The sequence below is a fragment of the Labrus mixtus genome, chromosome 18, assembly GCF_963584025.1.
Source record: "Labrus mixtus chromosome 18, fLabMix1.1, whole genome shotgun sequence".
Classification (NCBI taxonomy): Eukaryota; Metazoa; Chordata; class Actinopteri; order Labriformes; family Labridae; genus Labrus; species Labrus mixtus.
This window is the reverse complement of record NC_083629.1, coordinates 4,581,609-4,608,343: the sequence shown is the minus strand read 5'-3', so window position 1 is coordinate 4,608,343 and position 26,735 is coordinate 4,581,609. Positions and strand designations below refer to the sequence as shown.

Genomic DNA, 26,735 nt, shown 5'->3' with positions numbered 1-26,735 from the left:
CATAACCAACATGTTTGCTTTGAGAAACCTCTTTATTCTGCACTGGACGGGCCCAGTGGGAGCAGCTGGACGCAGGACCACAGAACAGGAGGTGTACAGGCACAGCTTATAAACAACGGTCTATAAATACAAAATAAGGTTCATTTGTCTTTATGTTACATTAGAGGGAGAGCAGGAGGAGAAACAGAAGTCTGATATGGCACAAAGTTAAGGAAACTGAACACTGATGTAGTGGATCAGACTGAAGATGAAGACGAAGAGAAACCATTTCTTAATAACCATCTCCTACTCACACACACATATCCTCCCACGATACTCAATGGTATTAAACTATATTCACAATACATGCATGAACATCTGATGGATTACAAAGAGTTAAAAGCGTTTCCAGTCCATGCATCGATGCTGTCTATGATTATGTTGTGAGGATGAAATGATCTGATTTAAAGAAGCTGAATAACTAAATCTCCATGGCAACAGAGGGTCAGTCGTCGGAGGTGAGGGCCTCCACGGCCTCCAGGAGGTGCAGAGCCAGGCTGTACTGAGCGTGGTTCTCTGGCAGGATCTCAATCAGACGACCGACCAGCCGACTGGTCTGAGGCAGGGGGACCAGAGGGCACCGCAGCTCGCTGGGGTCCTGCAGCACAAAAATACAAAAGAAAATGTTTAGTTCACTCTCTCTTCAGCTGTCCTATCCAATTAAGGCAAGAAATGAAAAATGAGGGTTCTTTCTCAATGTGTGTAATGAGTATTTAAATAATTAATGATATGATCCAGTGGCAGACTGTTTGAATAACTAAAGAAGCTTCACTGAAGGATTTTGTTCTAAAGTTTTCTTTATTGGATAGGACAGCTGAAGATAGACAGGAAGTGTTAGGAGGAGAGAGCAGGGTAAGACATGCAGCAAAGGACAGAGTTTGGTTTTGAACCCACAGCCGCTGTAACGAAGACTACAGCCTCCATACATACGAGCTTCGTAACCGCTAAGCTATCGGCGCCCCAGTTCTGTACTTTTGAAAAACTCCCACTGGAGGACTTGAGGAGCCAAACTGCTTCAAACACTGTTGCAACCGCGGAAATTAAGTAAGATATTTCAGCAGGTAGAGCAAGATTATATGCCAGAATGAAATGACATGGTTCAAAAACATTGTGCGATAGAATCAATCAATCAATTCTATAATCAGCTCAGCAGACCCATGTGAGTAATATATACATAGTGTAAGAACAGTCAGGCCCTCAGTCCTTAGGATTTCTTCTAAACACCTTTCTCTAAACCTGATAACTTTTCCTCAACAGGCTCAAGGAAAAGTGGTGAAAAAACACAAGGGAAGTCATTTTTCTACTCTTTGACTGCAGCTCGGGTCCATTTTTGGTCCTTTAGATTAGTGGTTCTCAACTGGTGGGTCAGGACCCAGAGGTGGGTCGCGAAACCATTTTGAGTGTGTTGTGAATGTGTGCCTTGAAAAAAAAAAAACCGTCTGTGTAGAGTTTATAAACATGTTTTTAGAATCAGTCACGTTTTGTACAGACTGAGGTCCAAACTGCACACATTTCAGCAAATAAATCTGATTGGTAGGAAAATATCTGAAATTTGGGTCGCAACTTTTCCCAGAGGAAGGTGGTGGGTCCTGAGGCTAGACGAGTTGAGAACCTCTGCTTTAGATGTTACCTCTAAACACTGAAACACACAGTCTCAAACAGTTGAGAAATGCTATTTTGGAAGAAAGACTCCTAGAACCAGCGACGAGAGTGAGATGATGTTAATCTGTCGACTCACCATTGCCTTGAGCCATGTGCAGAGTGTTGGAGGCAGGCGGGCCAGCAGCTCCATGGCCGGCTGCGTCTGGCTCTGGCTGTGGAGGAGTGAGTAGCTCAGCCTCTGACCAGTAAGAACCAGCAGCTGGGAGCCCAGCACATCTTTATCTTCCACTTCCATCATCACCTAGGAGATAACCAAGCACTGAGGTCAGCATAAGTCTTTAAGTATGAATCAAGTATGAGTCAAGCTTCTCATACGCTCCTGTACCTCTTCAGCGCGGGGGTCCAGGCCCTGGTTGTAGAGCTCACAGACCAGGTGTCTTTTCAGGATGTCGGGGTTGACCTGTAGGAGGGAGCCCAGCTCCTGACACAGCGAGGGCCACCAGTCAGCCTTAGGGCCATTAGAGGGCAGAGGGGGGGACCCTGAGGCAGAGGCTGAGCTGGAAGGATCGTCTATGGCCTGCACCCAGCCGGTCAGCACCCGCAGGAGGAACTGAGACACAGTAGATAGATCGTGTGAGTGTTTAGTCAATTTTTTTAAGAACCTTCATCTTAACTTTTTTTAATTTAATTAAATTCAGTACCTCCTGCCGTAGAGAGACCAGGCCCGGGTCCATGTCCCCACTGGGCATCAGCTGGATGGTTGTCAGATCTCTGAAGAAAGCATTCTTTCCCTGAAACAACACACACACGCCGTTTTCACATTTGCACAAAACTCCTGAAGGTTTGAGGGTAAGCTGCATGTTTGAATGCAAACAGCCACATTTTTCACTCTGACTTTATCCAGAGTTCATCCTGCCAGATCCCTAGAATGTGTTCTGCGTGAAGTCCAAATGAGCTGATGTTAGAGTGCAGCAGGGTTTAATCAGGGGAATTCACAGAAGAATGAGTCGGACAGGGTTGTGACTTTTATTCTCTGTGATCAGTGCACGACCATGAACAGTACACAAGCGACCAATAAGATCTCCGTGCACGTAATTAAACTGCTTCATCATGTTTTCTTTTCACCAGCATGTTCTTCTCCGATATAGTTAATTTGTCAAACTACACATAGCATTGATATAAAGGCAGATATTCTCATTATAGCATCATATAGTGGACTCTGTTGCTTCGTCTGCCACTTCTACATCGATCTTTTTACGTCATAGCTTCCCCCCGGAGACCCCTGACTCCCCCCTCATTCCCTGTCCCGTCTGACAGGGATTGTGTCCTGCTGTGAGGTGCATGTGTGAACAGCCAGAGCAGGAGGATTTCAGGGGCAGTCCTCCTGAAATTCTCTTAAAATGTACAAGTGCATATCATTAGCCTCATAGCATAATTGCCTAAGTCGTATTTCGGCCAAATTGTGATATCTGCCTAACTCTACTCTCCTAACACTGCTGTTACAGAATGCTTGTTACATGCCAAAATCACAATCTGCCTAAGTCATCTATTTGACTTAGGCTGTTTTGACAATACATACAAAGATAGTGATCCCCATGAAAAACAGGACTCAAGTGAAGATCCTTCTCTTTGATCCAACTGGTAAGCTAGTTCATATCTCTTCAGTTTTCTATCCAGTAAATGTACTTTCAGTCGATCATAGGAATTATGAACTGCAGAGGTGTGGACTCGAGACACATGACTTGGAATATGTGTTTTTTCTTCTTTTCTGAAAACCTTAAAATATGACTTAGCAATTATGCTATGAGGCTAACGATATGTGAAAAGAACTATGCAGACGCAAATATACATAAAATAAAAAATTGAGATTACAGTGTAAATATGTTGGTAATTCAAATGTTACTATTTAGGAAACAATGAAGACATTTTTGTTTATAAGCTTGGAAAAACTGCTGGCGACATAAGCTCCTGAATATTATGTTGAAATAGTGGATGATGAGGAAAGGATTCACCTCACAGTGAACATGAGCATCAGTCAGTGTGTCTCCTCACCTTACTGTCAAACAAGCTGAGGGGTTTGACCTTTACACCGAAGGTCATAGCAGCATGTAGCAGCGAGGCTAACAGGCAGTGGTGTTGCACCAGGGGGTAGTGGACCCCTCTCTGCTCCAGGGCCAGTTCAGCTATAGAGGCAGGACCCTCGGCCCCGCACCACGCCTCCTCCACAGACAGCTCCGGAGCAGAGACCTCCTCCACTGCCGAGTCGGACTGAAACAAACGAAGGACGGAAGAGATGAGGAGGAGGAGGGACTGTGAGTTATAAAGAACTGATGCATCATGATCACTTCTTGATATTTGAGTTCACAATCAGGAGCTGATGCACATGCACCTTTTAAAGTTTCCCTCCAGTAAACACGTTTTCTCTTTGTATCATTTCACTGGATGCTCCTCATGCACGGTCATTCTAGGTTTTTTTTGGGACCTATTTTTTTTCTTTAACATCTTTTTTTGGGTCTAAGTGACTTAAAGGTGCAAGAAGTTTGGAAATCACTTCAGTAGCTTGTCGGACTTGCACATGCCCTGATCAAAGTCTGTCCATTCAAAATGCTTGTTGTTTGGCACTGACAGGCCCAGATTGTTATTGTTGTTCTTAAAACTCACCACATGGACAAAAAGCAATCATTCTATCTTGCACTACTTTGAAGTTGGATCTCTTTGTTTTGTTTTCATGCTCCTTCAGTGTTTCAAAGGTTTGATTTAAACCAAATATATAAGAGGCAGTGGTAGACAAGCAACTCCTGTGCTCTGTAAGGGTAAAATACCTGTATTTTTTTTAAATGTTCAACAGTTTGCAAATATTTTGAAAGGGAATCAATTCTTTGTTTTTCTGAGACTTTTTTTTACAAGCAGACTGTTTTTATACGTCTGGAGGGGATCTTTAAGAAAGCTACTTAGCCTCATTTTATTTTCAAGTGCAGGTGTGGTTAGTAGTGGTAGGTTTCTCCATGCTTTTTCTTAGATCTCTTTACTTACATAATAATTGATAAAAGACAAAGGGTACTGATTTTTAACCAACACTCCAGTCACCTCCATGAGGATCTGCAGCAGCTGCACACAGCAGCCCAGGAAAGACGTCACGGCTTTGTCTCCCATCCCGACATCCTGCACATGGAAACACACGTCCTTAAATAAAATGATGCAGGTTTACATTGAGAAGCTGTCATATGGTGAAATCTAACAATCTGATGTCCAAGAGTTAGGAATGAAACTTACCCGTCGACACAAGCGATCTTTAGGTGCTTTCCCCACCTAATAAATGAGTGTTCATATTTGTAATGTAGCTCACAGACTTAATGATATGTTTTCTAACATATATAGATAGCTACACTGTAAAATATAGTCGAGGATTTACCTTCTCAATGAGGTAGGCTGCTGATGAGAAACGCTTCACTATGAACGTACTCCACATCATCGAAGAGATTCCTGTGAGGAAGATTGAAAGAAGTTCAATGACTCACTTTTTTTTTTTTTTTTTCTGACGGCACTAATTCAAAAAAGATTTGAATACTGGTGATTTGATCTTTTTCACTGAGGAGATTTATACTTAAAGGGGAATTGAGGCATTTAAAAAAAATAAAGATCTGCTACTGCAGGGATACTTTCTGTAATCTCGTCTGACTCTTAGAAAAACAATCTGAGTCTGCTGTGGGTGGAATACGAGCCCTTTAAATGAACCTGCTTTGAAAGAGCAATCTGCACTGAGAGATAATGTTTCAGTGATTACAGCCTGTTACACTGAAGAAATCCTCTGGAGCAAACTCAAAACGTTTTGTACCCTTTATGTAATCTAAACCGCTTTAAAAAAAAACAGGGCCCCACATTAGAAATATTATAATTCCCCTTTTAGGTGGATCTTTATAAACACAGGAATTGGATACGTTATTCTATACAAAGACTTTCAAGAATGTAGAAAAAAAGAAGAAAATCCTCGGAGTCCCTCACCCAGTTGGATGTGTGGACTGGAGACCAGCTTCAAATGTTCCACAGCCCAGCGTAAATATCCACCCTCCTGGGAAGAGAAACGAGGGGGAGTGTGGTGTCAGAAAAAAAGTGATTGGCTTGGGGCGCCGGTAGCCCAGGAGGTTAGTGAGCGCTAGAGCCCGACCTATCAATCAGCCAGCCGATATTAGTTTATCTGGTGACTATCAGTATCGGCTAATTTTATGCCCAGATATAGCTACATTTATTCACCAGTCAAATAGTTGAGTTTCATTGTATTACACTAGCAGTTCTCTGTCACCAGCAGAGGGCGCTCTATGGATTACAACAAGCATTACAACAAGCATTGAAGTTAACATTGCATAATTAACTTCATTCATTCTGTACTTGTATATACACCCTATTTTTATTTTCATTTATCTTATCTATTCTGTTTAATGTGTATTTTGAGCTTACTTGTCTGTGCTGCTGTAATGCCCGAATTTCCCCTCTGGTGATCAATAAAGTATTATCCTATCCTATCCTATCATCAGTCTCCAGAGAGTCAAGCGGTGATGCAGGTACATGAGCAGTTACTTTCCAGTTGAGTGACCATCTTGTCTTCATTCTAAATCTTTTCCACAAGTGTTTGATCAATACATTGTGTAAATTTATATCTCTCTATCGCTACAGATTTCATAGATCAGAGAAAAAAATCGGCCGATATATCTCTATAGAATTGTATTTCTCCCCAATATCGATGTTGGTATCGGCCCCAAAAGCTATATTGGTCGGACCCTAGTGTGCACGCCAAATGTACGGAGGCTTAAGTCCTCCAAATGGGCGGACCTGGTTCAAATCCAACCTGTGGCTCCATTCTTACATGTCAATCCCCACTCTCTCTCTCGCCCCGGTTTTCTGACTCTATCCACTATCCTGTCTCTAAATAAAGGCATAAAAAAAGCCCAAAAATAAACCTTGTAAAAAGTGATTGGCTCGTGGTTAAATTAATGTAAATATGAACAGCTAATTAAATAGAGCATGAAAACAGCAGAGAGTGGTTAACATGTTCCTGCATAAGAAGTCCAGCATCCATCAAATACAGTTTGCACACTGCTTCTTAGAATATTCATCATATTGAAAAAAAAGAACATTTCTGTTTTAATAGTTTATGTGTGGATGAGTGAGTGTGCACCTCAGGATCTTTGTTCCACTGCACCACGTATTCCCAGCAGCAGTGGGCAAAGAGCAAGTCCGGTGAGAGAGAGTGTGGGAACCGCTGACAGACTGCCACCAACAGCTCTGCAAAACACAGTGGACAGTGGACAGGAAAAGAGGCAGCATGAAATAGACATACTGTCACAGACATTAGTAGTAATGCTGAATCAAATCACAAAATGCAATAACAAGATGTACAGGTAATACACAGATGAAGCTCTAATAAGAAGGGTGACCGCTCAGTGAGGATCCCCATCCCATCCTCACACACATTGTGACCTTGTCCCGACTGATAGCTTACCTAACTTACTACAAGGCCTTCAGCCCCCCCCCCCCCCCACAACCAACTTTACAAGGCCCATGCTCGGTACATGGGAGCTCTGTGTATTGACAATGCTGATATTATCTACTCTATGACCTCTAATGACCCCCACAACTCAACCATGACATGGGCACCTCACTTCACCGGTGTTCTGCCAAGTTAGGCCCACAACACCTCGGGAAGGCTAAACAGATAGCTCCCACTATTAACACCCACCTACAGAACTTATTGGTGCTATTGCATCCTTATGTAGGACAAAGAAATAGAAAACTACAATACAATTTTTCCAGGAGCCAAAAGGACAGAATAGAGAAGACAAAAATGGAGAGAAGTGTCTGTAGAAGGATGTGAGAAAGAGAAGAGGGGAGGCAGAGTGCGAAGCTAGGCTAGAGCTCATCCCTGCTGGGTTAGGCTGTTTAAGTCTACTCCAATCACTTACTACAGTCAAGTCCAACAGTGTGATCTGACCTGCTGTCCTGTCTGTTTCCTCTTGGCTCTTCTCCTCCTTCACTTCCTCTTCCTCCTTCTGCTCCGGTTTGTCATCCGCCTCTTTGTCTTCTCTCTTAGGGAGAATTTCCTTTAGTCGCTCAGGTGCCAAGCTGTGCCTGAACACCCACTTTGACACACTGTCTGCAATGCCACCTATGATGAAATATATGAAAAGAAAACAATTTAACCATAAAATGATTTGTCTTATGTGGTCACACCAATAATACGGGTCCATATAGAAACACAATAAATAACAGATAGACCAGGTAACAACAAAAGCAATGCTCTCTTATGTTGTAACATTTTCTATCTGCTTTAAGAATGTCTTGATGACCATCTTCTTTAAAGCCTACCTGTGCCTCCCTCCAGCAAAAGTTTGATGGAGCACTGTGCAGCAGCGCCTCCTGCTGCTCCCTGAGGAGGAGGCACCAGCAGCAGAGTCTGCAGCACCAACACGTCCTCCAGCTGGTGGACACACACCACCCACTGCTCCAGCTCTAATGACACGGCCTCCCACTCTGACTGCAACTGTCACACACAAAACAGAAAAACATAGATACAGCAGATTTATGTAGCGACAGTGCTGAAAAACTTTGAAGTGTCTGTCTGTGCATGCATGAGCCTCCTCTACCTTGCTGTCGGCCAGGCTTGTGATGCTAGCCTTAGCCGCGCGGTGAGCGACAAAGGCAGCTAGCAGAGCGGCAGCAGCATTGTGAGACTGGATACATGTACAGCGAACTTGCTGCCACCAGGGGGAGATAGACTGAGGGTCCCACGACTCCTCAACTGCACCTGGAGGCAGAAGAAGAGGCAACTTATTTTTTTCATCGACTTAAAATAGTTGTCCGACAGGTACTTATGCACACACTGAACAAGGAACACACACCTTTCATGCTGCTGAGGGCGATGAGTAGTGTGTGCAGGTTCCTGACAGTTTCTCCAGGTTTCTGTAGCACCTCTTTCTCTCTCTGCAACCACACACTCAGCAACAGAGACTGAAGGAAGGAGAAACAGAAGATGGGAAATGACAGTAGGGGCTTACAGAAAGTCATACAACGCCACAGAACTGGTGATGAGGCCTCAAAAGTCCTGATAAAATGATTAATAAAGTATTTCTGATTTCAATATAGCTATAAACAAAAGAAACCTGTTGAAGAAGTGTTATAGTTATTAAAATACCATCACAATCCCTTTTTTTAAACCTATACTATTTAAACACTTTCTCACTAAGCATGCATATATTTTTATCTTTTAAAAAAAAAAAAAATAATAATAATTCTATGTTAAAGTTCACATATTCTCCTCCTTTTTTAAACATGTGTAAATAAGTATCAGAGCTCCCCAAAACATGTGTGTGAAGTTTCTTGTTCTAAATCCACTCTGATCCTGTATTTGATCATGTCTATAAACCCCTCTATTTCAGCCCTGCTCAGAACAGGCTGTTTCTGTGTCTGTACCTTTAATTGTAATTTTGCATAATATGTGACCTTTAAAGTGCATTGCCCCAATCAAAGTGATCATCATCACTGCACTTGTCGACTTCTTTGTACTCATTTTTCAGCTGTGTCATTTTTCTCACATTTAAACACTTCAATCATAAAACTAAACTGATCTTAAATGTTGACCCATCCCATCAATCAGATGTTTCCTCTTTCCTACCAGAAGCTGCTGTGGACTGATGCCAGCCTGCTGCAGTGTGTCACACACTTTGTGGAGTGGGCTCTTTCCACATAGACAACCCCAGAACAGGAAGTTTCCTGCAAAGGACACACAAGAGCAAAAAGTCCTCAGTCTGGATTTGTGCTGAATGCTCCCTTTATCTGACTTTTTAAAACTATTTTAAGCATTTCACAGTAAAATAATGCGTTTTTAAATCTCTGTATACAGTAGCATACAGAGATTTTAAAAATGCTTCACGCTGTATAAATAGTTCTTTTGTCTATTGCGTCATGATAATGTTACCAGTATGAACCTCCAGGCATATAATACGAATACACATGTGGCCATACCTAGCTGATTCCACTCAGTGTCAGACCCTCTGATCACCCTCAGCTCCCCGTCCTCGGTGCACTCGATCTGGGAGAGAAACGCTTGGGCGGGCAGGAGTGAGTCAGGCGAGTCCTGAGCGAAGGAAACACTGGGTCTGGAGGTGAGCTGTGCATAGCGTTGTAAGGTCGGGCCAACACGGCTCAATTCTTCCTCTATGCCATCGAGGGAGTCCTGCTGGATGGGAGAACATATGAGTGTTTATTGTCGGGGTATGAGGAAGATGAATAACGTTTACGCAACAACAGTGACCAGATTAGAAGCTTTCTGTACGTGTGTGAGCGAGTGAGTGAGTGTGTGTGTGTGTGTGTGTGTGTGTGTGTGTGTGTGTGTATGAGCGAGTGAGTGAGTGTGTGTGTGTGTGTGTGTGTGCGCTCACATCTTTAGAGCAGGCCTCTGTGTCTGCAGCAGAGTGCAGCTGCTGGATGTTTGTGTAGAGCTGAAGCAGTTTGAGCTGTGAAGAACAGAGCTGGAGTAATGCTGTATCCACCTCCTCCTGGTCTGTGATGCATCAAAACAGAAAGAGAGATAAAATGATAAAAACCATTCACATGTACAGGCACAAAACATTTTACACTAAAAGTTAGGGCTGAGTAACAAGACCCAAAACAATCAAAATTGAATTGTCATGTACTTGACAACACCAAGCCCTACTAATAGTCCTTATTTTAAAGCAAGAAGTCTTCAAATGTATTTCCTTCCTAAAGAAAGACAATCTGGTATTTTTTCAAACCGGATGTCTTCATCTGTAAATAACTATCAGGTGCAAAGTTTTTGAATCAACAGAAAGCTTCAGCTGGCACTACGACACGTGCTGTAATGGCTGCAACATAACTGTTTTCTACTAAGAGGAAACACTAAACAGCTCAGAGCGATCACGTTTTGGCCTGATCTTGTAGTTCTCCTGTGACGTGTGTACAGCTGCTCAGACCCACTGTGGCAGGGCGTCTGATGGAGCACAACTGAGGCGCTGTCGGAACGCGGTGCACATGGACTATGTGGAAATTGGCAGTTACAGCTGCGTTGTGACTTTAAAAGGTTGAAGTTATCAACTAGAGCAGTTCTGAAACAATTGGAACCGCCTACACATTGAGAAACCAAGACTTGTAAAAACAGGTATAAACAATAACCTGAAGCTTTACCTTGCTGCTTCAGGGTGTCATATAAGGCAGATGTGACATTAATTAGGCATGACACCGGAGCGTTCTTGTTTGACAGCAGAGACTCCAAAGCCTAAAAGCAAAAGAGCAAAAAGTGCAGTTAGGAAAGTAGAAAAGGTGACGTTTACGACAGCGTAACATAACATTAACCTCTTAATAAGACTTTGAGGTCTTCTGTGATGTGTCTTTGGTCATACCTGCTTTTTGATTGCAGGGTGTTTGATATCCAGCAGCACGTTTTTGGCTTCAGTCTCCAAAATATCTATAAAAAAAAAAAAAGAAAAGGTAAAAAAAACAAATTAACTTTAACCTCTCTCATTTCATACACACGTCTTTTCATTCTGTCCATTCAGCCCTCTCTCTCTCCTGTGTCTCTCACCAGGCTCCACCTCTCTGCTCCTCAGTAAAGCTGTGAGTCTCTTCGACAGGTGCATATCTTTGGCTCGCTCGCTCTTCTTGTCACTGGAATGAAGGTGCATGTTACGACACACAGCAGAGGGAAACATAAAGCTGTAACAATGCATGAAAAGGTTTTAATGGATAGTTGTTATTTTGTTAAGTTATTTTATTCTCTGTTTGGTATTTCTCCTGTGAGGATCTATCAGTTCAGTTTGTCTTTTTCTCTCTTTGTTGATCTTGTCCTGTGCATGAGTAGGTAGTGTTTTCTGACATCATATCAAAACCTTTTTCTGTGCCTTGATGTTAATCGTCTCATCTTACATTGACCCCGGGGGAGTCGCTCACAGGTTTAAAATCACGACACAGAAATAGTCATTCTTTTCCCTGATGGTCTCACCTGCTTTTGTATTTCATAAACAGGCAACACCTTTAATTTCAGTCTGTTTAATCCCTAAATGGTACAAATTTATGAGGTAAAGAATGTCTAATATCTCATCATATAAGGAACAATGACTCCGAATGACAAATCTCAGTCTTACATCACAAATGACCCTCTCTCCATTATAAAGAAGCAGTCATACAAGAATACTAACTAACCTTATAATGAAATAGGTCAACACTTAGGGAGTGTTTGTGCATTATTCTAGCACAGATTCTAGTGAGTAACTGTGTCTATATGAGAAATAGTCTGGAACACAACTCGCCCTAAAACCTTTAATGTGTGCTCTCACACACACTTTCTGTTCTGTATTGTCTAAATAAAGGAGATTTAACAAAGGGGATTATTGAGCTTTGGTGGTGATGAACTATATGACAAATGCTGATTAGCATAATCTTTAAGGTCTGTGTATGTGTGTTCTGTATGTGTGTACCTGAGGGCTAGGTGGAAGGGGATGTTCACTGTCCTCAGTGCTCCTGTGATGGGATCCAGCAGACACACCTGCTGCGTGTGAAGCTGCCAGCCCTGACTGGTCACGCTGTTCACCCCCATCAGACGGTAGCCAGCGTACAGCAACCTGGATGAGCAAACACACACACACACACATCAAGACAATATTGTGTGCTGCTGTCCAGTTTGTCCAGTTTCCTTTAGTGCCTCAGTGAGCGGTTTATGCGTCTGTGGTATACTATATACTGTGTATATACCAGTGTTAGAGGATAGAGTCGGAAATCAGGGAAAGAAGTCATTTAAGGATACCTTTCCAATAGAAAAGGACAGCTGTAAAAGTAACACATGAACACAAAGATTCCTTCAAGTCGTCGTGTCGTTGTGTCATCGTGTCGGCTTGTCCCCACCCCCCCAACGCTGTAAACCTAGGAGAAACACTGTATACTAAATATGCATATACACAGGGAATGCTTTGTTTGTGATGTTTTTTTAGGCTAGGAAAAAACAAGAAAAGTTAAAATCTTCATTGTCTGAATGCTTTGTTATACCTGCAGTGTTTGCCCACAGTGAAAGCCCCGACTCGAGGCCCCTGCTGCATCGCCCACACCTCCAGGATCCCCCTGCGGGGAGCGTAGATGACCAGGAAGAGAGCGTGGCGTCTGGGGAGGGAGGCAGAGGGGGAGAACTCCCGTTCACCTCGCTCCTCTGGAACCTGCAGCCAAGCCAGCTGAGCATCTCGGTAACCTAAAAATAAAATCCATGAATTAGGTTACAGGGAGACACCAGACAACTGTCTTGCACCACAACTGTTTTTAATGAAGGAACACAGTCTCCCAGTTATTTCTCACCTTTCCACATGCGAATGGAAATTCCTCTTGCCAAGTCGAGCAGTGTGACTCGACCAAAATCATCTGTCACTCCAGCCAGGGTGTTGCAGGGGGACAAACAGATGGACTCACCATGACGACGGGAGTCTGGGAGACCAAATCTGGACAGAGAGAGGGAGAGAGAGAGAGAGATCATATGTAAGAGACTTTAGAAAGATTTAAAAAAGGAGGATCATTGAATTGCCGTTGTGACATCATGATTTGTACCTGATGGCTAATGGCGTAGATGGCTCCACCTTTGGCTTCTGTTTCTGAACCGTCTCTTCTTCATTCTTATTCTTGTGCCAACCTAACCATCCGCTGAGAGAGGGATTTAATGGTGAGAAGTAGGCAGAGAGAGCGAGACACAAATAAGATGATGAAGCGATGTAAAAATAGATTTAAGGTAAACTAGAGAGTAAGAAAGTTTAATAAAGAGAGGAAGCAGCTGACTGAACACTCAAGGCACAGAGAGGAGACTTCAGGAAAACAATCTACAGCTCTGTCTGGATTCAGCTGGCACTGAACAGAGAATGGGCCATTATTCAGAGAATTGATTGGACTGCTTTGTTCTGTTACAGCCGGAGAAAGTTGTAAAAGCTGCAACAATGAATTATTGAGTGTGTGCCTGTGTGAAAGGAATTAAATGGCATACACTCACAATCCTTACATGTTGTTAAAACTGTTCACTTCACAAATTGAGATGTGCTTCTTTGTTTCATTCCTCTCACTTCGGGTTCTTTTCTCAGACACTTCACCTTTTTTTATGTTCATTGTCTTAAAGGGAAATCCTGCATTTTTAAACCTGTGGTCTATGTTTTGGTGTCTCAGTGACTTTGAAATTGCTCCAACTGATTGCCTTAGCTGACATTAATAAAATGGGCTGTGATGGCTGCAAGGTAAACCTTTAGGGCAAACCAAAGTACTTCCTCAAGCACTCTAGAGGAAATACTTTGGTTTGCCCTAAAGGTTTTCTGCTTACAGGCTAAGATTTGTATAAGAAATGACAACACAACAGTAAGATTGTTATTTTGCATTTCACAGGACAGCACTTACTGGTCTACTGCTGTGTATAATCAAACATAAGCCTTTGAACACACACACATCTGTACATGAATTTAAAAAACTAATGGATCACAACAGCAGCAAACATGTAACCTCCAATTCATTTCTGTAATGTCTAAATTTGTAGGGATCTTGTAGGGATTTTGTTTTAAACTACAAATGAAGCAGACGTCTGCTGTGGAGTTAAGCAGACAAAATTAGATCCTGTACATTTGCCCAGAAAAATAACCTTACAGCCATCACAGACAGTATCAGTGCTAGCAGCTAAAGCAATCAGCCAAAGACATTTAAAACCTGCGTCATTTAGATTTCAGAATAAAACGTAACTTAGACAAACTGGCATATACACACACAGAGACAAACACACACACACACACACACACACACACACACACACACACACACACACACACACACACACACACACACACACACACACACACACACACACACACACACACACACACACACACACACACACACACACACACACACACACACACACACACACACACACACACACACACACTCACTCACTCACTCACTCACTCACTCACTCACTCACTCACTCACTCACTCACTCACTCACTCACTCACTCACCTGGCAGCGCTGAAGAGTGCTGAGGTGAGTTTACTGGCCACAGCCAGAGCCACGTGAGAGAGCAGAGGCTGCGAGCTTCCCTAAAGACAAACAAACACAACAGACGAATTTAAGGAAGCAGTGATGTTATGTAGCTTTTAAAGAACACTTCTCGTTGGTAAATAAACAGCCTCCCTCCCTCACACACTCACCTCCACAGCATAGAAGAATCCTGTGTATGGCCCACCTCCCACTGTGACATACTGGCTCATGGCCGGGGGGTTTCCCTTGACTGAAGCAGTGAACCCCCCAAGAATGGACGCATTTTTCATCTGGTCAAACACACACAGCGTCATGACGCCTAACAGCAGGAGAGAAAGAAAACAGTGAGTTCAGTTCTTTACTGAGGAGATTAATCGTTCATCTGATTCTATTTTGAATGAAATAATCTCTTCTCATTGCAAATTGTATTTTGTTTTCCACTTCCCATAAATGTATATTTGATAAAGTACTTTGAGAGATTTGTCAGTAGAGGACATTTGTCCGAGGACCAGTATCACCAGAGGACCTTCAGTAGTTTTTAATACTTGTTGAGGTCGTCTGTGATATAGCTTCCACGTGAGTCTGACATTTTGTGTGTGTGTTTTTTTTTTTGTTTTTTTTTAAAGCACAATTTAAAGACCAATGGAAATGACTTTTTATATCGTGCAAAACAAAGAGGTCACGGGTTGGAGCTTTAATATCAAAAGGGGTTTTTTGTTTTCTCTGTGACATTTTTTCCACACAAGATAATTTATGAGGCTGCACGAGCAAAATAAAATAAAATTTAAAAACATTTTGACAAACAGTGGGGCTATGAGGCTCAAATCCATTACAAACAAAATCTGAAGTGGTTAGATATCCTGTAGATGATGGCAGCATGTGGTGAGTGTTTTTCTCTGTTGTTTAATTAACAGGCGAAGTTACATTATTAATGATAACATTAGGCACTAAATGTTACGCTGAGCATGGAAATAATGTCTGTGAGATAATTTCATTAAATCCAGGTCAATTACAGACGTCCTGTTCAAATGTGATTCACAAATCTAATAGTAATAGTCTTCTTATATTACCAACATGAATATCAATACTAATAGTCCTGTGTGATAAGGACTTCAGGTCATATGTGGAAGGAAAATGTTAAACCAGGGAGAAATAAGAGAATCATAACTCTTCATTTTAGTAGTAAATATTGGACTGAGTGAACAAAAATCAATGGGTCTTTAAAGAAGAGTGTCTTACCCACACTACTGTGGTCCACAATGGTGTCCATTTCCTGCAGACCCCACTTCTTATAGGCCAGAGGAGGAGGCTGGATCACATCACTTCCTGCTGCTGCAGCTGGATGAAGAGCACAAGCAGCGATTTAAAAAAACCTTTCACAAGAGATATCCTTGTCCATGGCCTTTAACTAGTGCACACATCTTAGATTCAGCAACTATTAACGCTGGGGAGTAAAAAAGAAAACGCCTATGGCTACAGAGCACAATCACATACACTCATACGCACACTGCATTTCAAAACAGCTGAAGCTTTGCTGCTAACGCTCTAGAGACGGAGTCAGGTGTGTACATGTGTTTAGCCGTGGAACAGCTGTGTAGTTGTCTCGTCTAAGTACCTTTATGCCTTGTGGCAATCTCTATCCACCAAGCCGGCAAGTGAAGGACACAACTCTAGTTAAAACCTGAAAAAATACTCGAACATTCACATCAACACTAAAACTCCATTGATCTCATCCTAAATAAGTAGCACATAGTACATAGTGTAAAGACTCCCATCTGGATGCACACACACTTCTACAGTCGAACACCAGTACCTCTTGCAACCTGGTTCCTGCAGGCCCGCAGAGACTGAAAGAGGCTGAAGCCATCGATGGTGACCAGGGCGGCAGGGTAGAGGATGCTCAACTCTTCATGCTGTGATGCAATAAAATCAGGGATTAGATAGTTGAAGGATGAAACAGAGCAAAATCCAATCACAGTGAAATTTGACTTTAGATTTGATCAAAGAGATGTGATCTCAAGATTTAAAAATGACAACTTATCCAACAGTTTCAACATTTTGGGAAACACACGGTCGAGTGTTATGAAAACATATTGATGCCACTCTTGTGTCTGCTACTAAAAATGAAGAATCAGCAAACAACCAGCACACAGTTATCTCAGTGAACAGAACCAGCTGGCTTGTCTTTCCCTAAAGATTACAAAACGGACCTATCAGCACCTCTAAGCTCACTAAAGTAGAATTCAAGCCTTGCAGTCGCATGTCTCTGCCAGCAAGTTGAGTTTGCAATTCAAGAACCCCCCCGTGTGTTTTGTATAGAGTAACTGTGGCCCAGAAATAACTCTCTGTATATTTAAAAGAATGTACTACCCTGCAAACAAAACACAAATACAAAAAACGACAGCACAAGGAGGCAAACATTCAAAAAGGAGAGTTGCACCACAAAAATGAACCAGAAGGTAATTCCAGAGAATGACACATCTGCTGACAGCACACAACCACATTATATTAAGATATATTTTTGGGTGTTTTGCCTTTATTGGATTGGATAGTGGCTAGAGTAGGAAACCAGGAAGAGAGAGAGAGACTGGGGAATGAAATGCGGCAAAGGAGCCACAGGCCAGACTTAGACCTGGACCGCCCACATGGGGCATGACGTGACCGCTAGTCCATCTGCACTCCATCCAGACTAATTCTGAAGTATATATATGACTGAGTCCTGTCTTAATAAACAACTCTAGAGTGGTAAACATCTGCTGGCCTTAGCCTCCACATTAACAGTGCAGGTATGAGAGTGGTGGAAGTCAAACTATTCTGTTCATTCTGTTATCATCAGTTTGCAGTGTTACATTACCTGTTCAGTTACTCCTGGATGACGAGGGACCTCATACGTGCGACATTTGAGCCTCAGTACAGGATCCTCATGCAGCAGCTGGGCCAGGAGCAGAACCCCGCTCTGACGGGAAACAATCGATAGTACATTTAATACTGACAGTCCTGACTGTGTTCATGACGTCATATTGGATGGTTTCTTTTTCTGCTGATTATCTGACAAAGTCGCTTGTTACTCAAAACTCATGAGGTACCTCTGTGTAGAAACGGACATATCCAGAAGTAAAACCCACAACCACACACGTCCAGTCAGGCCGCCCTGTGGAGCTCCTAAAAACAACAAACGTGCATTTAGAATCTTCTATTACTAAACACCACAAACATTTCCCTTCTTCAGGTAGGTCATTCTTACCTCTTCTGGCTTGCCAATGGTATACAGATAGAGCTGCTCACACACTCTCTGTCGTGGGAAAACACACACACAGGAAAAGTTAGATGTAATGAAGATGGACACGTTCACTTTACAGATCACTCTCTGACTTTAAGCACACAGCAGTCAAACAACTATCCCTTTACAAAGTGGCTGTTCTTCTTTTCATTCTTTGTAGCTGTAGCTTTTCTGTTGTTTTTTTAAAGATTTTATTTTTGGGCTTTTTGTGACTTTATTGCAGAGACAGGACAGCGGATAGAGTTGGACATTAGGAAGAGAGAGAGAGTTGTGAATGACATGCGGGAAAGGAGCCACAGGTTGGATTCGAACCTGGGCCGCCCGCTTTGAGGACTATAGCCTCCATACATAGGGCATGTGCACTAACCACTGCTAAAATTGTATGGGGGCTTCAAATAGCCTCTTATGAAACCAGTGGATGACATCACTGAGAATACGTCCATGTTGTATACAGTCTATTACGATATATAAAATAACAATAGGTAGATAAAAAGATAATATTGCCTTCAAGCAGCACCAACAACAACTCTTCTTTAAGCAGTGTCCTCTCCTCTTAATTTGATCTACTGTGACTCTCACCCTTCATCAGTGCTGAGGGTTCCAGTCCAGGACACAGCCAGAGTCATCTCCTCTCTGCCGCTGCCGTCTGAACGCCACTTAGCTGTGAGAACCAGAAAAAGTTTTCAATGACTCACTACTCATTCGTATGTAGAGAAAAATGTGTGCTTGTGTTTGAGTATCTGACCTGAGAGGAAGACCGCCTTTTGTTCCCGGGCCACTACGAGCAGGTCTGAGCAGGGTGACAGAGACACCACACAGTCCTGCAGCCAGGGTCCACTCTGCCCTGTGGTGTCCTCCTCCACCTGTGGATTAAAACAAAGAATCAGTGATTGGCCTTTCTTTATCTGCCCTGTGACCCTGTGAGCGCATCCTGAAGGAGACGAGGAGATGGTGGAAACACTTTGATTACAACAAGTAGGGTAACTAGAGGACAACTAGTGGTCTAATATAAGCACACAACAATGAAATACTTTTCAATTACTCGTCTTTGTTTGAACTCAATTCGATTTCTATTGCCTGAGAAACATATTGCTGAATATTGTGGGGATAAAATGTAAACTTGGAAGAAGAGAATCATATGGGACAGGACAGACCGTTTTGGAAGATGAAGCTTCCTCCTCTTTGTTTTCACCACTCTCCCATGCCGACTCCCAATCAGAGGTGTCCCAAGACAGCTCATTTTCTGTCAGAGTAAAGGAAGAAATACAATTTACGGTGGTCAGGGTAAGTCACCAATCTCCCCTCTGTCTTGTTTTCAAAAAAGTCCTCTCAAAACAATAATATTCTGACATAAATCTTAAGTTTAAAACATATTCCCTTTATTATGATGTTATTGATGTCATGTGTGAAGCACTTTCAATTGCCTTTAGCTGAAATGTGATAAATAAATAAACTTGACACCTGACAGGCTCGTCATGTTTCTTAAAATGTAACAGTGAACATGCTCGAGAATTAAAGAGAAAAATAAACGATGTATTCTTTGAAGGGGTGTGAAACACAATGCTAAATCAGTTCTGTATCTGTAAGTGTTAAAACCACCAAAAATAGAAAACTGGGGAGGACAAAAGGAGAGCCACCGACAGGCTGTGGGTGAAAGAAAACCAATGTCAGAGCAAGAAGCTAAATTTCAAGATGAGATCCTGTTGCTATGGACATTTAACAACGCATTATGTCTTTGTTTAGTGTGCGTGTGCATGTGTGTGTGTGTAGGGGTCAATGTGTGCTACATAGCGCAGGTGATGACACATTCTGTACGGCTAAATCAAGAATGTGAGGCTCTTTAGCCCCTGTCTCTGTGTGTGTGTGTGTGTGTGTGTGTGTGTGTGTGTGTGTGTGTGTGTGTGTGTGTGTGTGTGTGTGTGTGTGTGTGTGTGTGTGTGTGTGTGTGTGTGTGTGTGTGTGGTCGAGCATCCTGCAGTGATGTGTTCAGGTTTCTCAGGGGGGATGACTCATAGCATAAAGGGCAGACAGATTTCCCTCCTCCCCTCATTCAGCTGCCCTGCTGATGCTGCAGAGCACAGACGAAGCTCGACTCTTTATCCACTTAGCAAAGCCTTCCTTTCAACCGTCTGGACATTCGTAACAATACTTTTAAATAAATGCTTTTTATATACACTTAAACATACTAATACACAATGTTGCAGCAGAGAAAGTGAACAGAAAAGAATGGATATGGACCTTTTGTTCTTCTTCACCAATTTAGTACCAATATGGCAAATAACAAATAATGCCAATAACAACTAATATGATAAATAACTCTGTGGAAGGATATGAATCATTCAATAAATCATATGTACATAACACAACATTATCTGATGACACTGCACACATAAAGCAGTCTGGGGACTCTTTGTATAACATGTTACATTATTAATCATATTTGGACCACAGTCTTAATCTGAAGCATGTTCAATAAGTCTTTTTTATAAATATGGATTCGTGGCAAACTAATAACACCAAAAGCAATATTTATTTAAGCTCAACACCCACAAATGTGCATCATGCATGACTCCAATACTACACATTTCCTTGCAGTTTAGAAATAGGGAATTAAATGGATTAATATGAGCTGTCAGGTAAAAAGAAAAATCAGACCACCATGTTCATTGTTCTTATAAAAAAGGCTCCTCCTGGTGATAAAATACATTTATCCACCGTCACATTGACTGACTCTGTGTTTACAGTTAATAATTCTGAAGAAATAAAATGTTCAGAGACTGTCCACAGTGACAAGGGAGGAAGAAAATGTCCCAGATCTTGCTTGAGAACTTTAAATCACCTGTAATAATATTATAAAGCAGCGTGTATTGTCGATTATTTAGTTATCGACTGGTTTGTTGATCTTCGTGTTAGGACTATTTCTAATAGTACTTTACCTGTTTGACTTTTCTCCTCCGCTTGCTCACTTTGCTGACTCTTGAACAAATAGTCCCTGACCGTCTTTAGCTCTTGGAGCCGACAAAACTCCAACAAGCTGCAGGACATCTCTCTCCTCGACACAGGTGTGCAGGGACTGAGCCAGTTAGCCTGCAGTGCTAACAGTCCAGCTAAAGGAGATCAACGTAGCTTAGCAGCTGGAGTCCGTTTGCAGGTCCCGCTGTCGTGTTAACTTTGTGACAGCTTCTTCATAAAAACAGTCTTTATAACTTCTCTTCCACTGTCACCTGAACAAATGTCAACACGGATCTGGTACTCTTATTTTTTCACATTTGCTGGTCGCTCCCAGCCTGGTTCCTGATGAGTTGATGACACACTATTAGCACAATAACATAGGTTCACTTCCGGGTTAGCGCTAGGGTCAAAAATATAAATATAGCAGGGGAATGAATAATTCATACTTGTTAACGAAAAAGACATGACGTCATGTATCGCGTTATATAATAACTTTTTAGGCGTTTTATAATATATAAATGTATTCAACGATATGCGTCAGGAAAGAGTGCATTTGTGTAGATTGTCCGGCAGGGGGCGGTAGACTGACGTATGCTGAATGAATCTGAATAAATCTCCTCCCTGTTCTTACTGGTGTTACTTTTGTTTACTAAATTAGTATGCTTAAAGTTATGTATATTTTTCCGTGTTTGAGCGGTGTTATTATAAATTCTTACTGTTATTGTAAAAATTATTTTTACAGTCTATGTTACAGACAGTAACACACAGTTGCCTTCCCAGCTGTGTTTACAACCTTCTATGAACTGAATTTAGGGTAAGCCTACCCTGCATGAGTTCTGTATTTTAATGTAGGATTCAAAAAGTAGTATTAAATTAATAACATAGTCGATTAAGAATCATATTCTTATGATATGACACAAGTATAGGGCCAGCAAAGCTCAGAAAGCAGGTTACAAAACATACCAATCTTGTTCATTAGAAGTTCTGTACATTTGTGTAGGCTATTTTAATTTGTTGGACCTAGTTATTTGCTTTGAGTCTGGCTGATGCTTTGTATTTTAAGCAACTTTAAATAAGTGCTTCATCATTGTATTAAATGATGAAAATGATGTCTATTAAAAAAATATATGGAATTTACCTTTTGCTTAATATGACTTCATAATAAGTGTAACACCAGCATTCTTTTTTTTTTTAGAAATGTAGCCAAATTTCTTTCTTATTTTTTAAATAAGTGAAATACCTTGACAAACTAGTGAACTATTGTCACTTAAGACCAACAATTAACAAAAAGAAACACACACAAAAGAAACCATATATCTAGACATATGACAGGAAATCAACAAACATGTTCTCGATGATAAATTGATGATTTATAATTAGTCTGGAGTTTCACTTTACTTTGGAAAATTACTAAAAACAATAATAAAAAAATAGTGAGGAGGGATAGGAAATGTGTTCGTTTATCCACAGTGATTAAAAAAACACTGCTATACAACAAAAAATTAAATTCTAACAGCAGGGAAATTAAGTAAAATCAAAATGTATCTTGAAATAAAATAGTCCTACAGTCTGCTAATTTAATACGTCCAATGCAGCCATTACTTTTTGCTTCTTAAATCTTGAAATAAGATGTTTATCTGCATTTTTCAGGGATATGTGGCTGATATTAAGTATAATGTGATATTTTTGATGAGAAATTAGACAAATACACTTGCATAGATTTGAGGTTTTTGCAATGTACACAGTTTTACAGTGTGATCCCAGCTTATATTTACTGGCTAACTGCTAACTGCTAAATTAAAGTGGTCATAGTCCATTTAACACTGTTGTGTTGCCCTATGTGATTTATTACGCTGGACAATCTCCACTGCAGAGGTTCCCAAGGCCAAAACATTCTGTTCCTCCAAAGTAGTACTTGTTCTCTATTGACCCCACTTACAGTTTCATGTTTGTGGAATCTTGGAGAGCCTAAGGTCAAGGTTACTACTTTTTCTGTGTGAACATACTGTAACTCCTGTGCTCAACATGAACAGCTGTTATGGGCATTGTTTAACCCCCCGCTCAGTGTCTTTCTTTCCCATCCTCTCCGATGTTCTTTAAAAAGCAATGGGCACTTTTCCAGTGTACTTCCTGCATCTTCACTAACAATCCCACCTCACGTCCTAAACACACACACACACACGTACGATACAGTGCATGTACACATAAACAAATACAGGCTCACCTCTCGGGGTGCCCAAAAGTTTCCGGACCGGGCTGGACACAGAAACTCAGGAAACAATTGAGTGTCAGAAAGGTCCTTGGGCCCTTCTCCGTCACATTTCCCCGTCCTGTGCCTTATTCCCTTGCAGAGATGTTGTTACGTCGGCTGTTTTACAGTCACCAGAAACAACTCACCATCTGGTTCCCCCTCTTCCTTTGTTGATAAGGAAGTGAGCTGGCATCACTCCGTCCCAGGATGGATCTGTTGTTGGTACACAAAGAGAGATGGCAGTGATTTATTCAGGCACACAGAGCTTAGTCGCTGTTAAAAAAAACCCTGAGGAAAGTTCTGTTTCTGTAATTTTTTTATTGTTGTTATTGTTATGAGGGACATGGTAGTGGATGGAGTTGAAAATCAGGCAGAGATTGGGGAATGATATGGGGCAAAGTAGCCACAGGGCAGATTCAAACCCTGGCCATGCCTGCTTTGAGGACTGAAGCCTCTGTACACAATGCGTGAGAACTAACCACCAGGCCACCAGCGCGCCAAGAATAAGGCATTTCAAACACAATGACGACCTAGTTTAAAGCAAGGGTTTGCAGCATGTTCTAAGTTAAGTTGCTCTTGAATGCTGGCTCGCTGTAATCTCTTCACAAGTACACTCAACATCTGGCAAGCACAAACTTTGAAGGAAGTAGCGCAGTGCGAGAAGACGGAGGTTAGTATGCCGACTCCTCAGGACTCCTTGCATAATCTGAAATGAATGGCACACACACACACACACACACACACACAGACACACACACACACACACGCACACACACACACACACAGACACATAAAAAACTCCAATCATAGCAGGTGTGTTTGTCTAATAATATCAAGTCAAACATGTCTCATTGCATCTATTATAAGTCACATTCACCTGTCAAGTCCAGATAAACATCCTATTTAAAGTTATTAAAAAGCAATAAATAACCCTTATTTGATAATAACCAGCTAAATATCTGCAGATGCAACAAGCACATCCTCCTCAAGTGTCTTCGATTGAGATGCCTGTAACTGTATCGTACATCTAGAGAGTACAACTACACAGTTACTGAAAATGTGACACATACACTTTTGTGTACAATTTGACTTCTTTGCATTGCACATTTTGAAAAGGTCACTGTGAGGGGGATTCGAGGCTTCTTGTTTTGAATAATTATTAGAAACAATGAATCTCCTTTCTAATAAAGGGTCTAAGTAGTTCTGACTCATTTCACATGCTATGGTAAGAATATGTGTGTTATCTTCTTTGGCACATAGTGGCCGCCTGTGTTCTGACCGCCATTCAACATGTGTGTGTAAAAGTTCAGCAGCTCATCACACAAAGGGTTCATTTTCCATTCTACTGTTAACATCCAGGGGAAATCAAAGGCTCTGCAGTCTTACCATCGACTGTATATTACATAAGAAGTGTATGCAGACAAGACGTCCGAGAAGTAAAGCCAATCTTAAACCTTTATTATTTTGAATGACCAGCAGGGGGACATTAAGGATTCTGATTGTGTAGAAGTCGAGGACAAATATAAAGCTTCTACACTCTCACTTGTTTCGTTTTTATCTCAGTAGGCATTTTTTTAAACTTACATATTATACCCCTTTTCTACCTTTTCAAACAGTCCCCTGTGGTCTAAATGAAACATCTGTGCTGTGCTGTGTTCAAAATATAACATGAATCAAGCAGCAGAGGAGGTTTGTGACCCTGTATAAACCAGCTCTCTCAGAACGCTCCGTTTTGGTGTGTGTGTCTCTTTAAATGTAATGAGCCCCCTCCCTGAGTTTTCCCAGTAGACATCACTCCTTCACTAGTGAGAATAAAAATGGCTGACCTGTGCAAAAGTTTTGTTCTAGTCTGGGTGTGGAGTCCATGGGTGGAGATACCAGGGGATGTGAGGGGATTGTTTTACCAGAATCCCACTGTGACATCACAAGGAGAGCGAATTTGAAACGAAGCATTTTCCTCTGTGTTGTAAGACTTATGCAGACCAAAAACAAAGTACTGGATGGATTTATTTCACATTTTGTTTGTCAGTAGACACTCAGGTTACCCAAATATATGTTCAACAACACTGTCAAAGTGGATTTTTCATAATATGTCCCCTTTAAGTTGTAACTTCTGCCTGTTGGAACTATCTCAGCTGGTGCACTAAGATAAGAAAAGAAAAGAAAAGATCAGATAATCCTTTATTTATCCCACAACGGGGAAATTTACAGTGTTACAGCAGCAAAGAGCAAAGATTGCAAACAGAAAGTGAACACAGTACAATTTAAATAAAAAAAATAGATAGATACTAAACATAGATTTTAAAAAATGAAAAATACAAAAATAGATCAGCTGAGCTGCAGTTTTGACAAAAAAAAAACACTACCTTAAATGGTAGTTGTGCATCAACTCTGTCATGAATAGTGATGTGGATTCCCGTTGTTGATATGTTTGATGATGAAGAAATTCGCCGTTGAGACTGACTTGCTTTCAAACAAAATTGTTTATTAACAAGGTACAGAATCACTGAACACGTCTGCTCAGGAGAGACAAGAAGCCAATATCGATCTCTCCCGAACATACACTGAGAATGCTATTTATACACAATGTCACAGGACACATGAGGACATCTGTTTATCTGTTTGTTTTTTAGGACAACCCCTCCTACTTCAACAGCAGGGGCCTCTGCAATTATATGTATGTCATAAACTTAAAGGCCAACACAGGTCACAGGTACAATCTCCTGTCTAGATGTCCCTGGGAAACCCTCTGGACATAAGGGTCCATTTGTTCACATTCCACTGTGGGGGATCCTAGCTTTGCTCTAAACATTTCCTGACACTCATAACTCATCCTGCAAACAACACCTCTAAACAACCATTCCACTAAAGGAAACTCCTTTAACAGATGTGTCCAGTATACACTTAAAGATCACTATAATATCTCTGTCCTAGATATTTAAGACACTTCAATAGAAATCATATTCAAACCAGTCTTTAACTTAGGTGTAACCCAGTGCATCAACTTATATTACGCCCAAAGGGATCCAAACTCAATTTGGAACAGCTTCTGCTATAACCATACAGAAATGGATATAACAACACCCCTGAGAAGTGAAGCCAAAAGATTTAGAGCTCCCCCTACAGACTGGCTGCAGTATAAGTCATTCCAGTTTTTTTTTCCGATTGCTAAGACAATTTTTTCAATACTTTAAAAAAAAATTCTAAACTCTTAACACACCAACACACCAAAACACACAATTGGCAAAACAGTTAATTTCATGCTCAAAACCACCCATTGTAAACTAAACTCTAGCACTCATTTTCAAAATAGAATAATACACAAACACAATACACCATGTCCACCAAAAGACTGTAAACATGTCTCAAAATCAAAAAATCTTCCAAAACACTAACACATGTTGTCTTCCAACAGGAACATTAGCCAATCATAGCACAATGTCAAAACACTAACATCAGATGGAATTACAAAAACTGCATTACTTTACATGTGTCAGGTCTGCCCTTATACAATAGACAGTATATTGTATTGAGCATAGATTGTGTTTAGCACTGCA

General features: G+C 41.3%; 1 protein-coding gene across 3 annotated transcripts; it reads right to left on the bottom strand.

Annotated features, from left to right (window-relative positions):
- Window positions 1–18: 18 nt before the first annotated feature.
- On the bottom strand, window positions 19–21,308 carry rab3gap2 (RAB3 GTPase activating protein subunit 2 (non-catalytic)). 3 transcript variants are annotated; one of them, XM_061063295.1, is made up of 35 exons: window positions 20,912–21,308; window positions 19,130–19,218; window positions 18,721–18,838; window positions 18,555–18,636; window positions 17,940–17,987; window positions 17,782–17,857; window positions 17,550–17,651; window positions 16,509–16,608; window positions 15,935–16,033; window positions 14,866–15,014; window positions 14,675–14,754; window positions 13,237–13,329; window positions 12,991–13,130; window positions 12,691–12,886; window positions 12,126–12,269; window positions 11,234–11,316; window positions 11,052–11,116; window positions 10,837–10,927; window positions 10,074–10,195; window positions 9,658–9,871; window positions 9,308–9,405; window positions 8,535–8,643; window positions 8,280–8,440; window positions 8,002–8,176; window positions 7,628–7,801; window positions 6,815–6,921; window positions 5,644–5,710; window positions 5,054–5,124; window positions 4,915–4,950; window positions 4,675–4,803; window positions 3,694–3,909; window positions 2,343–2,432; window positions 2,027–2,251; window positions 1,778–1,942; window positions 19–637 (listed from the first exon to the last, which is right to left on the bottom strand). In XM_061063295.1, exons 1-35 carry the CDS (start codon window positions 21,018–21,020, stop codon window positions 485–487), a joined length of 4,176 nt encoding a protein of 1,391 aa, XP_060919278.1. In that variant the 5' UTR covers window positions 21,021–21,308; the 3' UTR covers window positions 19–484. The 3 variants fall into 3 exon arrangements, with proteins under 3 accessions (XP_060919278.1, XP_060919279.1, XP_060919280.1); XM_061063296.1 differs by having other exon boundaries at window positions 9,658–9,868; XM_061063297.1 differs by having other exon boundaries at window positions 4,729–4,803; window positions 20,912–21,307.
- Between the last annotated feature and the right edge of the window lie 5,427 nt (window positions 21,309–26,735).